Source organism: Scyliorhinus canicula, chromosome 2, assembly GCF_902713615.1.
Source record: "Scyliorhinus canicula chromosome 2, sScyCan1.1, whole genome shotgun sequence".
Taxonomy (NCBI): Eukaryota; Metazoa; Chordata; class Chondrichthyes; order Carcharhiniformes; family Scyliorhinidae; genus Scyliorhinus; species Scyliorhinus canicula.
Window position 1 is genome coordinate 187,411,275 of NC_052147.1, and position 13,431 is coordinate 187,424,705.

Genomic DNA, 13,431 nt, shown 5'->3' on the forward strand with positions numbered 1-13,431 from the left:
CTGGTTGAAGTCATACCTATAATAACAGTAGTGGAGGTTAATTTGTTCCATTACTGTGCCTGGGTCAAAATCCTGAAACACCATTTCCACACCTTCAAGAAAGCAACTCACCACCACCTACTCAAGGGCAATTAGGAATTAGCCAGCGAAGCCCCCATCCCATGAATGAATATTGAAAAATAACTGAGACCCATTGCTGCAACAATGCAGACTGGCCATTATTTTTATTTCCTGTGGCCACTCCAGCAATGCAGCTGCAAGTGCATGCATTCTGGAATTCGATATCCGATCTGAGAGCTTAGTGCACTAACACAGCAAGACACTGATACGCAATCACCAGGCGGGCACAGGGACTCAGACAGTTCTGGAAATTAACATGTAATCAGGTTTGTGAGGCCACAGATTGAATCCCAAGAGAGGCAGCAAAAGGCCCCAGAGGCACTGTGAATGAATTTAAACATTTGATGTGGGAAGATAGAAAAGAGCTTGTCCAGGGATCTGGAATGACGATCAAATTCACTTGAGGACAGCAGCTTGGCCTGTGACTGGAACCGGCCTAAGGCTGTGTTCCTAGTTGGTGTCCCAATAGCAGGTATGCTGCACACCAAGCAGCGTGTGGGCAATATTGCAACACAGACAGGCTGATAAAAAGCAGAAGGAGAAAGAAAACTCCCTGAAACACACTGCTGCTGTATATTGAATAGGTCAGCTGTATATTGAACAGGCAACCCGATACCGAGATTCTGACAGAATCCTGCGAGCATCCCGCCATGTATAAATTTGCGTGGCAAAGGAGAGGGAATCGCATACCAGCCCTCACTCCTAGCGCCAGCTCCTGAATGGAGAATCCTGCCTAGTGTGTTTGAAGTGAATCTCAGGCATGAGTAACTTGAATTTAGCTGGCTTAGTGTGATGCTACAGTTTGGGTAGCATAGTAGTTAGCACAGTTGCTTCACCGCTCCAGAGCCCCAGGTTCGATTCCTGGCTTGGGTCACCGTCTGTGCGGAGTCAGCACATTCCCCCCATGTCTGCGTAGGTTTCCTCCGGGTGCTCCGGTTTCCTCCCACAGTCCAAAGATGTGCAGGGTTAGGTGGATTGGCCATGCTAAATTGCCCTTAGGTTAGGTGGGGTTACTGGATTATGGAGATAGGGTGGAAGTGTGGGTTTAGGTGGGGTGCTCTTTTCAAGAGCTGGTGCAGTCTCGATGGGCCGAATGGTCTCCTTCTGCAATGTAAATTCTATGATCTACAGTTAACCTCAGATTCAAATCTAAGATGGAAAGCAATACTGTTCACTCTATTGTGCTGGGTAGTGGAAACAGGACTGATAGTGCTATTTCTACAGTCAAATATCCTGCCAACATCTTGTGAAATGAAATGAAAATCGCTTATTGTCACGAGTAGGCTTCAATTAAGTTACTGTGAAAAGCCCCTAGTCGCCACATTCCGGCGCCTGTCCGGGGAGGCCGGTACGGGAAGTTCACATTGTAAGTTCACATGTAAAGAATGATCAACTGGGTGAGATAAGCAAAGCCACATATGACCATGGAACTGTACCCCAACGAGCACCTTCAGAAAATAATAGGAGGAAAGGGGGTAGGGTGGAGAACAATAATGAAGCTTTTTACAGAGGGGAAAGAAAAAACTAGTCAGTTGGAGCAAAAAATACAAAGTCCTAATGTCAGTTGAACAGAAATACAGAATTCATGTTGGTTTTATGCATTGCAAGGTTAATAATATTTAATATGTTGATACAAGCATTGTTTCTGTTACCTTCCATATTCTACAAAAGATGTTCAAGTTGTCTGGATTTTCACCTTTGTCAGGAATGTTTTCCTTGCCTGAACCACCCTCAGCACGAGTTCACTTTTCGAGAGGTAATTATAATTATTTGTATTACAATATTTAAAATGCTGTACATATGCATAGAGTAAAAATGAAGCCTCTCTGAAAATGAAGTAGTGACAAATATTTGAACAATGATAATCACTGTTATATGAGGAAAGCACCTGAGCTACACAAATTAGCAGTAAGGTAAGCCGCAATAATAATATTGGGAAATCTCTAAGTGTCCTAGCTGGGATGCTTCAATGATAGTTACATGCGAAAGAGAAGACTTTCCACATGCTTTCCAAAGAATCACTCTCGGGTAAAACAAATGTATGGAGCAGGTACCCTGGAAGTGCAACTTAATATAGTTCCATGGAATGTAATTATTTTTATAATATTAAGATCATCCTCAATGAACTGTCTGTGTGGAATCTGCACGTTCTCCCCGTGTGTGCGTGGGTTTCCTCCGGGTGCTCCGGTTTCATCCCACAATCCAAAGATGTGCAGGTTAGGTGGATTGGCCATGCTAAATTGCCCTTCGGGTCCAAATTGCCCTTAGTGATAGATGGGGTTACTGGGTTATGGGGATAGGGTGGAGGTATGGGCTTGGGTAAGGTGTTCTTTCCAAGAGCCGGTGCAGACTCGATGGGCCAAATGGCCTCCTTCTGCACTGTAAATTCTCTGGGGAAAAAAAAGTAAAAAGTCTTTCAACACGAGGTTAAAGTCCAACAGGTTTATCTGGAATCACTAGATTTCGGAGCACAGCTCCTTCATCAAGTGAGTAAGGAGGTAGGTTACACAAACACTGCATATAAAGGCAAAGCCAATAATGCAAGATGATACTTTGAATGCGAGTCTTTGCAGGTAATTAAATCTTTACAGTTCCAGATGGTGCGACTGGAGAGAGGGATAATCACAGGTTAAAGAGGCGTTAATTGTCTCAAGATAGGACAGTTGGTAGGATTTGGCAAACCCAGGCCAGATGGTAAGGAGTTAAATGTAATTAAATGTAGTGAGACATGAATCCAAGATCCCGGCTGAGGTCGTACTTATGCATGTGGAACCTACCTATCAGTTTCTGCTCAGTGATTCTGCATTTCGTGCGTCCTGAAGGCGAAGATCAGAGGCTGAATGCCCTTGACTGCTGAAGTGTTCCCCGATTGGAAGGGAACATTCCTGGCTGGTGATTGTTGCGTAATGTTCCTTTCACCCATTGTTGTAGCGTCTGCATGGTTTCGCCAATGTACCAAGCCTCTGGACATCCTTTTCTGCAGCGTATGAGGTAGGCAACGTTGGCCGAGTCACAGGAGTATGTACTGCGTACCTGATGGGTGGTGTTCTCACGTGCCAAGTTCCGCACGCATGAGTACAGCCTCAACCGGGATCTTGGACTCATGTCTCATTACATTTAAACCCCCAACATGGGTTTTTTTAAATATATTTTGTATATTTTAATATATTTGCAGCAATACTACTGTCATTTTTATATTTCTTCCAATTGAGTTTTCTCTCATGTTCCACTTTCTCCCTCTTATTTTTGGTCATTCTTTGCCAGTTTCTAAAACTTTCCAAATCCTCTGGCCCATCACTAATCTTCACAGCATTAGACACTTTTTTTCTTAAATTTGATACCATCCTTAACTTAATTAGCCACAGATGGTGCATTCTTCTGGTAGAGTCTTTCTTCCTCAATGGAATATATCTTTGCTGAGAATTATGAAGTGCCCCTTAAATGGTTGCCACTGCTTCTCTACCATCTTACCTTTGAATCTATTTTCCCAGATCACTTTTGCCAACTCTGTCTTCATATCCTTGGAATTGCCTTTATTTAAGTTAAGACACTCATATGAACCCACGTTTCTCACTCTGAAACTGAATGTGAAATTCTAACCTGTTACGATCACTCTTGCCATGAGGATCCTTTATAATGAGGTCCTCAACTAATCTTGTCCCATTACACATTGCTGGACCGAAAATAGCCTGGTTCCTGTTCGATTCCAGAATATATTGTAAGAACCGTACACGATACAATCTATGAATGTATCCTCCTGGCTATCTTTGTCAATTTGATTTGCCAAATTGATGTAATGATTAAAGCTACCCATAATTATTGCAGTACCTTTCTTGTAAGCTCCCATTATTTTTTAATGTATACTCTGTTATACAGTGTAACATCAATTAGGGAGCCTATAAAGTACTCCCACCAGTGGCTTCTTTCCTTTGCTATTTTTATGTCCACCCAAATGCCAATGTATTCGGTCTCTATGATCAAAATATCTATTCTTGAATATTGCAATGGCCGGGAAGTAGGTAGTGGGGGAGGGGTCGGTTTGGGAGAGGGTGGAGGCGGTCTCGTGTAAAGACACGAGTTGGGGGTACTGTGAACGGCACGGCATTTCTGCCGTTCACACTGGCCAGATACTCCACAAGCCCGGTAGTAGTGGCAGGAGCTGGAGTAGAGGAGCTGGAAGAGGAGTTTGAGTTGCCAGGTGGGAATGGGTTCCGGTATCTGCAAGTGAGGAATTTTGTGAGAAGGCAGGTTTCGACCCTCCCACACCTGCCACACCAGGGTCTACAGGATAAGGTGGTGTCGAGAACAGGAGTAGGAGAGAGGAAGGTTTCCAAAATCTATAAAAAACTGATGGAGTGGGAGGGAGCCCCGATAGGGATGGTGAAGAGAAAATGGGAAGAAGAGCTGGGTGGAGAGTTGGAGGCTGGATCATGGGAGGAGGCCCTGAGGTGAGTCAATGCATCCTAATCGTGCGCCAGGCTCAGCCTGATACAATTTAAGGTGGTCTACGGGCACAGATGACTGTGGCCCAGATGAGCAGGTTCTTTGAGGGGGTGGAGGATAGGTGCAGGTGCTGCACGTGGTGGTCCTGCCAACCACTGTACTATGGAGGAAAAGGTTTAATCTATTTGGGTGAAAATTAGAAACGGTAAGGAGAAAAGGTCACTGATAGACGTCGTCTATAGACCCCAAATAATAACATCACAGGTGGGACAGGCAATAAACAAAAAAAATAACTGATGCATGTAAAAATGGTACTGCAGTTACCATGGGGGATTTTAATCTACATGTCGATTGGTCAAACCAGGTCGGTCAGGGCAGCCTTGAGAAGGAGTTCATAGAATGTATCACGATAGTTTTCTCATTCAGTATGTAATAGAACCTACGAGGAAGCAAGCTATCCTGAATCTAGTGCTGTGCAATGAGACCGGAATAATAATGATCTCATAGTTAGGGGGCGCGATTCTCCGCTGCCCACGGCGGTTGGAAGAATAGCGGGAGGGTCTCCCGACATTTTTTGCGCCCTCCCCACACCCGACCCACGTCACGAATCGCCGCTTGCCGTTTTTTACGACGAGCGGCGATTCTCCGCGGCCGATGGGCCGAGCGGCCGGGCCTTTACGCCTGTTTTTACACCTGCTTGCTGCCGTCGTAAAAACGGGCGCTGGATGCCTGTTTCGGGCATCCAGAGGCCCGTTTGGGGCGGGAGCACCACCGTTGTGCTCGGAAGCGGACAGGCCTGCGATCGGTGCACACCGATCGTTGGGCCTGCGTCCAAAAGGGACGCACTATTTCCCCTCCGCTGCCCGACAAGATCAAGCCGCCACATCTTGTCGGGCGGCGGTGGAGAAATGCGGAACCGTGCATGCATGGGTTCCGTCAATGGCGTGATGACGTCACCCGCGCATGCGCGGGTTGGAGCCGGTTCCAACCTGCGCATACGCGGGAGACATCATACAGACGCCAGACGCACGTCATCTTGGCGCGCAGCCTTAACTACGGTCGTTAAGGCCGCGACGCCGTGATTCCCAGGGTCCCGCTCCTAGCCTCAATGGAGGGGGGGAGAATCGGGTCCCGGGAACGGGCGTGAAGGCTGCCGTGAAGCACGGCCAGTTTCACGGCATCCTTTACGACTCTCCGCATTTGCGGAGAATCTTGCCCACGGATTCTCTCAAAAGGAGCGACCAGTATGGTTGAATTTAAAATACTGATGGAGTGTGAGAAGGTAAAATCCAATAGCAGTGTCTTGTGCTTAAACAAAGGAGACTAAATGGGATGAGGGAGGAGTTGGCTAGGGTAGATTGGGAGCAAAGACGTTTTGGTAGGACAACTGAGGAACAGAGGAGGACTTTCAAAGAGATTGCTCACAGTGCACAGTAAAAGTACATAGCGGTGAAAAGGAAGGACTGTAGAAAAAAGGATAATCAGCCATGGGTATCTAAGGAAATAAAGGAGAGAATCAAATTGGAAGAAAAGGTATACAAAGTGGCAAAGATTAGTGGGAAACTAGAGGATTTGGAAATCTTTTTAAAGGTCAACAGAAAGCCACGAAAAAAGCTAGAAAGAAAAGTAAGATAGGTTATAAGAGTAAGCTACCTCAGAATATAAAAACAGATAGCAATGATTTCTACAAATACATAAAATGAAAAAGAGTAGCTAAGATAAGCATTGGCCCTTGAGGGGATGAGAAGGGGGATTTAATAATGGGAAATGAGGAAATGGCTGAGGCATTGAATAGGTATTTTGTGTCGGCCTTCGCAGTGGAAGACACACACATGTCAATAATTGTTGGCAAGGAGGGTATAGCAGGTGAGGACCTTGAAACGATCAGTATCACTAAAGAGATAGTGTTGGGAAAACTAATGGGGCTAAAGGTAGACACGTCTCCTGGCCCTGATGGAATGCATCCCAGGGTACTAAAAGAGGTGGCGGGGTAAATAACAAATGCGCTTGTGGTAATTTACCAAAATTTTCTGGACTCTGGGGCGGTTCTAGCAGATTGGAAAACAGGATATGGGATGCCACTGTTTAAAAAAGGAGATAGACAAAAGGGGGGTAACTATAGGCCGGTTAGCTTAATGTCTGTAGTGGGGAAAATGCTTGAATCTGTCGTTGAGGAAGAAATTGCGAGACATCGTCCCATTGGGAAGATGCAACATGGATTCATGAAAGGCAGGTCATGTTTGACTAATTTAATGGAATTCTTTGAGGACATTACGAGCGTGGTGAACAACGGGGAACCAGTAGATGTGGTGCACCTGGATTTCCAGAAGGCATTTGATAAGGTTCCGCACAAAAGGCTGCTGCATAAGATAAGGACACATGGCATTACAGATAATGTATTAGCATGGATAGAGGATTGGTTAACTGCCAGAAAGAAAAGAGTGGAAATAAATGAGTGTTTTTCTAGTTGGTGATCAGTGGCTAGTGGTGTGCCTCAGGGATCAGTGTTAGTTTTGCAATTGTTCACAATTTACATCAATGATCTGGAGTTGGGGATCAAGTATAATGTGTCAAAGTTCACAGATGACACTAAGATGAGTGGTAGAGCCAAGTGTGCAGAGGACATTGAGGGTTGGATTCTTCCATTCTGCCCACCACAAGAAAGCCACAAGAGAGACACTGACCAAAGTGCAGCACGGTAGCACAGTGGTTAGCACAGTTGCTTCACGACTCCAGGGTCTCGGGTTCGATTCCAAATAGCCTCCTTCAGCACTGTAAAGTCTATGATTCTATGAATGGAGAAATCCATTGACCTCGGGCGGGATTCTCCGGTCCCAGTTGGACGCGGCCGGAGAATCCCGCCCTGAACGTCTGCAGAGGGATATAGATAGTTTAAGTGAGTGGGGAAGGGTCTGGCAAATGGAGTTCAATATTGATAAATGTGAGGTCATCCATTTTGGTAGGAATAACAGAAAAATGGACTATTATTTAAATAGTAAAAAATTGCACATCCTGCAGTGCAGAGAGACCTGGGTGTCCTTGTACATGAATCACAAATAGTTGGTTTGCAGGTGCAGCAAGTAATAAAGAAAGCAAATGGAATTTTATCCTTCATTGCTAGAAAGATGGAGTTTAAAATCAGGAAGGTTATGTTGCAGCTGTATAGGGTGCTGGTGAGGCCACACCTGGACTACTGTGTGTAGTTTTGGTCTCCATACTTGAGATAGGATGGACTGGCACTGGAGGGTGTGTGGAGGAGATTCACTAGGTTGATTCCAGAGTTGAGAGGATTAGTTTATGAGGAGAGACTAGGCAGACTGGGACTATATTCATTGGAATTTAGAAGAATGAGGGGGATCTTATAGAAACACATAAACTTATGAAGGGACTAGGTAGGCTAGAAGCAGGGAGGTTGTTTCCACTGGCGGGTGAAACTAGAACTAGGGGGCATTGCCTCAAAATAAGGGGGAGCATATTTAGGACTGAGTTGAGGAGGAACTTCTTCACCCAGAGGGTCGTGAATCTGTGGAATTATCTGCCTAGTGAAGCAGTTGAGACTGCCTTGTTAAATGTTTTTAAGGCAAAGGTAGGTAGATTTTAGAACAGTGAAGGAATAACATGTTATGGTGAGTGGGCGGATAAGTGGAGCTGAGTCCATAAAAAGATCAGTCATGATCTTATTGAATGGTGGTGGAGGCTCGAGGGGCCAGATGGCCTCCTCCTGCTCCTAGTTCTTATGTTTTTATATTCTTATGTCCTAAACACCAGAAATGTTTCATTTTTAAAATTATTTTAGAAGAGGAATCAGCGTTGGAAACCACTACAACAGGTTTCCGGCCTGCCTTTGCCATTAGCAGTTATCAGTGATCTAATGAATCGAGAGATCCTTCCCAATGACTATGATGTACTTCAGCAATTAGATAGGTAAGTAGTTTTCAGGCTGTCATGACACTCCGTGTTTTATCCACTGAAGGTAAAATAAGTTGATGTGCTCTACATCAATTTTTTTCACCAAACCACAATTGGCATGCTCTTTTGTCTTTTTTTAACGAAAGTCCAAGTGAAGAACCAGTTTGTCCAAAACAGCATCAGCATGTGGTGAAGAAATGAAAATGTGGTAAGCTGATAAGATAAACCAAGCAGTAGCGATTGGCGAACCAAAGCTTGGCCCTAATAATATTGTACAGAAAGTGATTCAAGCCAATGATGGATCAGTTCCCCCAAATTTTATAAGAATTCTGATAAAGGACATCAGTAATGCAGCATTGTAAAACCATTCACCAGATCAATTGGAGAATATCCCATTTTTCCACCCCTGATGCAGGAACAAAATGATTAGGGCTAAAAATCATTATCATCTTTTGAATTTGGAATGTCCACTTCATAACAGCAATCCCATTACTTATGTAATACTTCAGTGAATGTAAACACAGTTTCTTAAAATGAACAGGTCCAGTATATTTGTTCAGTAATTTCACTCAATTTATTTATTGTGTAACACGTTGTTTATGTGTTCAAAGGAATAGATCCAGCACTGTGCCAGGGCATGTAGTCCTGACTTTACCCTTGTTAATAGTGAAAGAGCGAAGCAAACTACTTGTGCCCGGTCAGCAGTGCAGAGTCTGTCTAAAAGCATTCCAATTAAGGCAGCAAGTTCGATGGTTGCCTTGTCATCACAAGGTAAGAACATTTTCTCATGTTATTAGGTAAATTCCAACTTTATGCATCAATGACAATACAATACATGGCATTGTTGTGTTGTAATATTTTGCATGATCCATGCTAGACTTCTTTTGTCCTATTCTGTCAGCATAAGAAAGGCAGAGCAGGTACTGGCTATCACCATTCTTCACCTTACCACAGTATCTGGAGTCAATTTGTTTACTTATCTTTCACCATATGAGTGTATCTTAGGCAAAAACTGCAGCAGAAAGGGGATGTAGCGAGGGTGGCATTAGCCACCCTCATACATCCAACCCCCCCCAAAAAAATCAGACACCTCCCTTTGGTAGGAGGGTCAATTAAATCTTTTAACCACTACATAAAAAGGGCTTGCTGACCCATGATCACAGCTGACATGCTACTGACATTTAACTAATCTGTATGCTCGGCTCATGGGCCAAGTTTTTGGTTAGGCAGAAAATGCAGCTGCCTCAGTTCCCATTCAAAATTGGTTGTTTGAGCTGGGAATTGCCTTATCAGGATTTTGCTCCATTTTATTCTACTACCACTGCACTATCTAAGATGTGTAACTTCCATACTGAGATCACTTGAAAAGGTAATCTTATACTGCTTGTGTGACTGATTGGCTACAGTAAGCTGAAGCTAATGACCCATTTATTCCTCATATTTGTTTTCACCCATTCGCCATTTAAACTAATATATTACCCTCTACGCGCACCTTAACTTTGCACAATAAGCTCTTGTGTGGCGCTTTAATGAATGCCTTCTGAAAATCAAATTATACTAAATTCACTGGTTCACCTTTATCTACCTTCAAGAAAGTCTAATAGATTTTCAAACATGATTTCCCTTTCATATGTTGACTCTTCCTAACCATGTTGTAATTTTCCAAGTGTCCTGTAATCACATCTTTAATAATGTGCTCAACTCTTAAAAACACCTGATGAAATTACCCATGAGCTTTCGTAAAAATCTTGTAATAAATTTAACACCAGCTGATAACTCTTTCTCAGATAGGTTAAAAGCCAACCCATTAAATGTGAGGCTAAAATTCCTAAAGCCGGAGAGGGTGAAAAATCCATTGGAAATTTAGGCTTGAAATCAGTTCTACTGTGTTTCCTGCCTGTTAACTTCTGATCTAAATTCCATCTTCAGGGAATCCAATAAGTTTACCGATCATCCTCTCTCAATTCAAGAGGAGGAAGTCTGGGTATGGACTTCTAGGGATACCCTGGGAATTGTTCCATTTATGTCCCAATTAGACTCAACAGAAATCTGATTTGCTGAGAGTGGGTGAGGGCTCCAATGGGCTTTGTAAAGCTCCAGCATTGTACTCAGCAGAGGCAATTTATCCCAGAGTCAGTCGATTATTCCTGAAAAAAATAACAATATACTGTCTTATGAGCATTCTTAAACTTTAATTGATCTTCTTATTTGGCTCTTCTGAGTCTCACATGTGCCTCAATGAAGTATCATTATGCAACTATATTTCTGGCCACTGATAGTTAGCAGCTTACAGATGTCGTCCTCTCACTGGAGCTTTTAAATGGTCTCCTTCCTACGATTTGGAATGGGATGCTCATCAGCATCCAGGGAAGGCAATAGTTCCACTTCACTGACAGAATGGTACACTCAGAATTTTAATCTCTCACTGTTTAGCAAATTTTTTTTTAAAAAGTATATTCATTGAAGTTTTACATAATAACAAAATTACAAGTAATCAACCAACAAAGACAGAGAGTACAAAGTCAAAAATGATTAACGAATCTACAACAACGACACAAACTAAAACTTAAGCACTATAACTAAACTCTCTAACAGCTGACGGTATCTAGATCCTTAAAATAGGAAATAAAAGGTTGCCACCTCAGGTAGAACTGACCCCTGATGGTATATTTTGTTTTCTCTAAGTGCAGGATACATTAATCGCCCAAACAGGCAGAAGCACCGAGCGGGATGGGAGACCTCTAGCTAAGCAATATTCGCCTTAGTGTTATCAGTCAGGCAAAGGTGACACCATCTGCCCCCACCCGAGAGTGAAATGCCAGTGAATTTGAGACCCCAAATATGGCCATTAATAGGCGTGGATTTAGAGCCCCCGAAGAATCTCCGATAAAATGTCAAAAAAGAAAACCCAGAAGCTGGCAAGTTTGGGGTAGGACCAAAACACCTGTGTGTGGTTATCTGGGACAAGCGAACAACATTCACATCTGTCCTGCTATTTTGGGGAAAACCCACTCATCCTTGCCTTGGTTAAGTGCATCCTGTGTAACCCCTTAAACTGAATCAAACTGAACTGAGTACAAGAGGACATGAAGCTGACCCTGTAGAGGGCCTCCCTCGAAGCCTCATCTGTAAGCATAGGACCCAGCTCACTCTCCCATCTCACCCGCACCCCATCCAATGGGGTGGAATCCAACAAAAGAATATAGACATAGAGGTCTGAAATATACCGCTCACCAGGTTGAGCCAAGGATAAAAACTTCTTCAGCAAGGTGGTGGATGGGGCCAAAGGAAAGGTAGGGAAAACCTTCTGAGAAAAGTCGCAAATATGAAAATAACGAAACCGGCTAGAATTGTGCAACAGTAATTTGTCAGCCATCTTCCTAAAATTGGCCAAACTCCCCTCGACAAATAGGTCCCCAAAATGTTAAGTACCTTTGCCTTCCAAGATTTAATGAAGCGTTCAAAGCAGAAAATAAGAAGTGACGTTTACAAATAGGGGCTAAAGAACACAGAGAAAGCAGCTTAAAGTGCTGTCAAAACTGTTTTCAAATCATAAGTGAGGAGACCCCACTGGGCTTGAGGAAAATCTAGCAGGAGAGAAGTGCAGTGGTGCGGTAATTATAGCATGAAGAGTAGAGGTAGTAAACGGGTGAACCGCCATTTGCCCCCAAATTGAATCAGGGTCACTAATCCATTGCAAGGTTTTTTGGATGTTAGCAGCCCAATAATAAAACAATACATTTGGGAGAGCCAAGCCCGCCTATATCTTTGGAGCAGAACACTGTGGATTTTGAACCCGAGAACAGGGACTTTTACCCAAAATAGCCCGCGAAAACAGGGATAAATGTATCTCCTATCTAACAATAGCACAAGAGAGGATGCTAAACAACAGTAACTACAGAGGCCATAATGAGACAAGAATCGGAAGGGCGGCACAGTGGTTAGCATTGCTGCCTAAGGCGCTGAGGACCCGGGTTCAATCCTGGTCCCGGGTCACTGTCTGTGTGGAATTTGCACATTCTCCATGTATCTGTGTGGGTTTCACCTCTACAACCCCAAAAGATGTGCAGGTTAGATGGATTGGCCGTGCTAAATTGCCCCTCAATTGAAAAACATAATTGGGTACTCTAAATTTATTTTAAAAAAGAAATGGAAGAAACTAGGAGAAACAAGTGGCCAAGACAACAGACGCATGAGGCGACGAAAAGCTAGCCATACCTGAACGCGAAGGTTCAACAAGCCACACACCGGGCGCAGCCTCACCAGAGGGCGGATGGAGGAAGTTCTTCTCCAGGGAACAAAGGGAACACAGGGAAGGGACAAAGTTCGATATCCAAGCTGCAGTCATGATGGCGGTCGCGGAGGCCCTGGCAACCATGCAGGTAGCCCAGGACAAGATAGAGAGGCGACTGGAGACACAGGGGAGCACTATCAAAGAACTAGAAAAAGCCTCAACAGACCAGAGCGACCCGATCGCTGCCCGGGAGACGGAATAGCGAGGTTGGTCGAACGCAGAAAGTCTGAAGGGGAAAAGAGAGAACCAAGAGAACCGGTTACGGCGCCAAAACTGAAGAATAGTGGGCCTGCCAGAAGGGATCAAAAGCAGGGTCCCCACAGACTATGTGGCCCTGATGCTGGGAAACCTGGTGGGAAGGGACAGCTTCCCCAACCCGCCAGAAATAGACAGAGTCCACCGGTCACTTTGGCTGAAATCCAAGGCCTGAAAGAAGCGGACAGCGATAATCGCCAAGATGCATCAGTACCAGAATCGTGAAAGAATCCTGCGCTGGGTAAGGCAAACAAAGACCTGAAAACTTGGAAGGGTATCCGATCAGGATTTACCAGGACATTGGGGCAGACCTGGCCATGTGCAGGTGAAGTTCAACCAGCCGAAAGCAATGTAAAATTTAGCATGCTGTACCTGGCTAAACTCCTGGTCACATTCCAGGGAGGGAGCTT

The 13,431-nt window shown here is 44.2% G+C and overlaps 1 protein-coding gene across 1 annotated transcript in view; it reads left to right on the top strand.

The window, feature by feature from the left end:
• Window positions 1-13,431, top strand: part of zswim2 (zinc finger, SWIM-type containing 2) — an 84,078-nt gene that overhangs the window by 55,295 nt on the left and 15,352 nt on the right. The window contains exons 6-8 of the mRNA XM_038789208.1: window positions 1,792-1,876; window positions 8,360-8,487; window positions 9,084-9,243. Coding sequence (XP_038645136.1) covers window positions 1,792-1,876; window positions 8,360-8,487; window positions 9,084-9,243 — 373 coding nt within the window. The remainder of the gene's footprint in view (window positions 1-1,791; window positions 1,877-8,359; window positions 8,488-9,083; window positions 9,244-13,431) is intronic.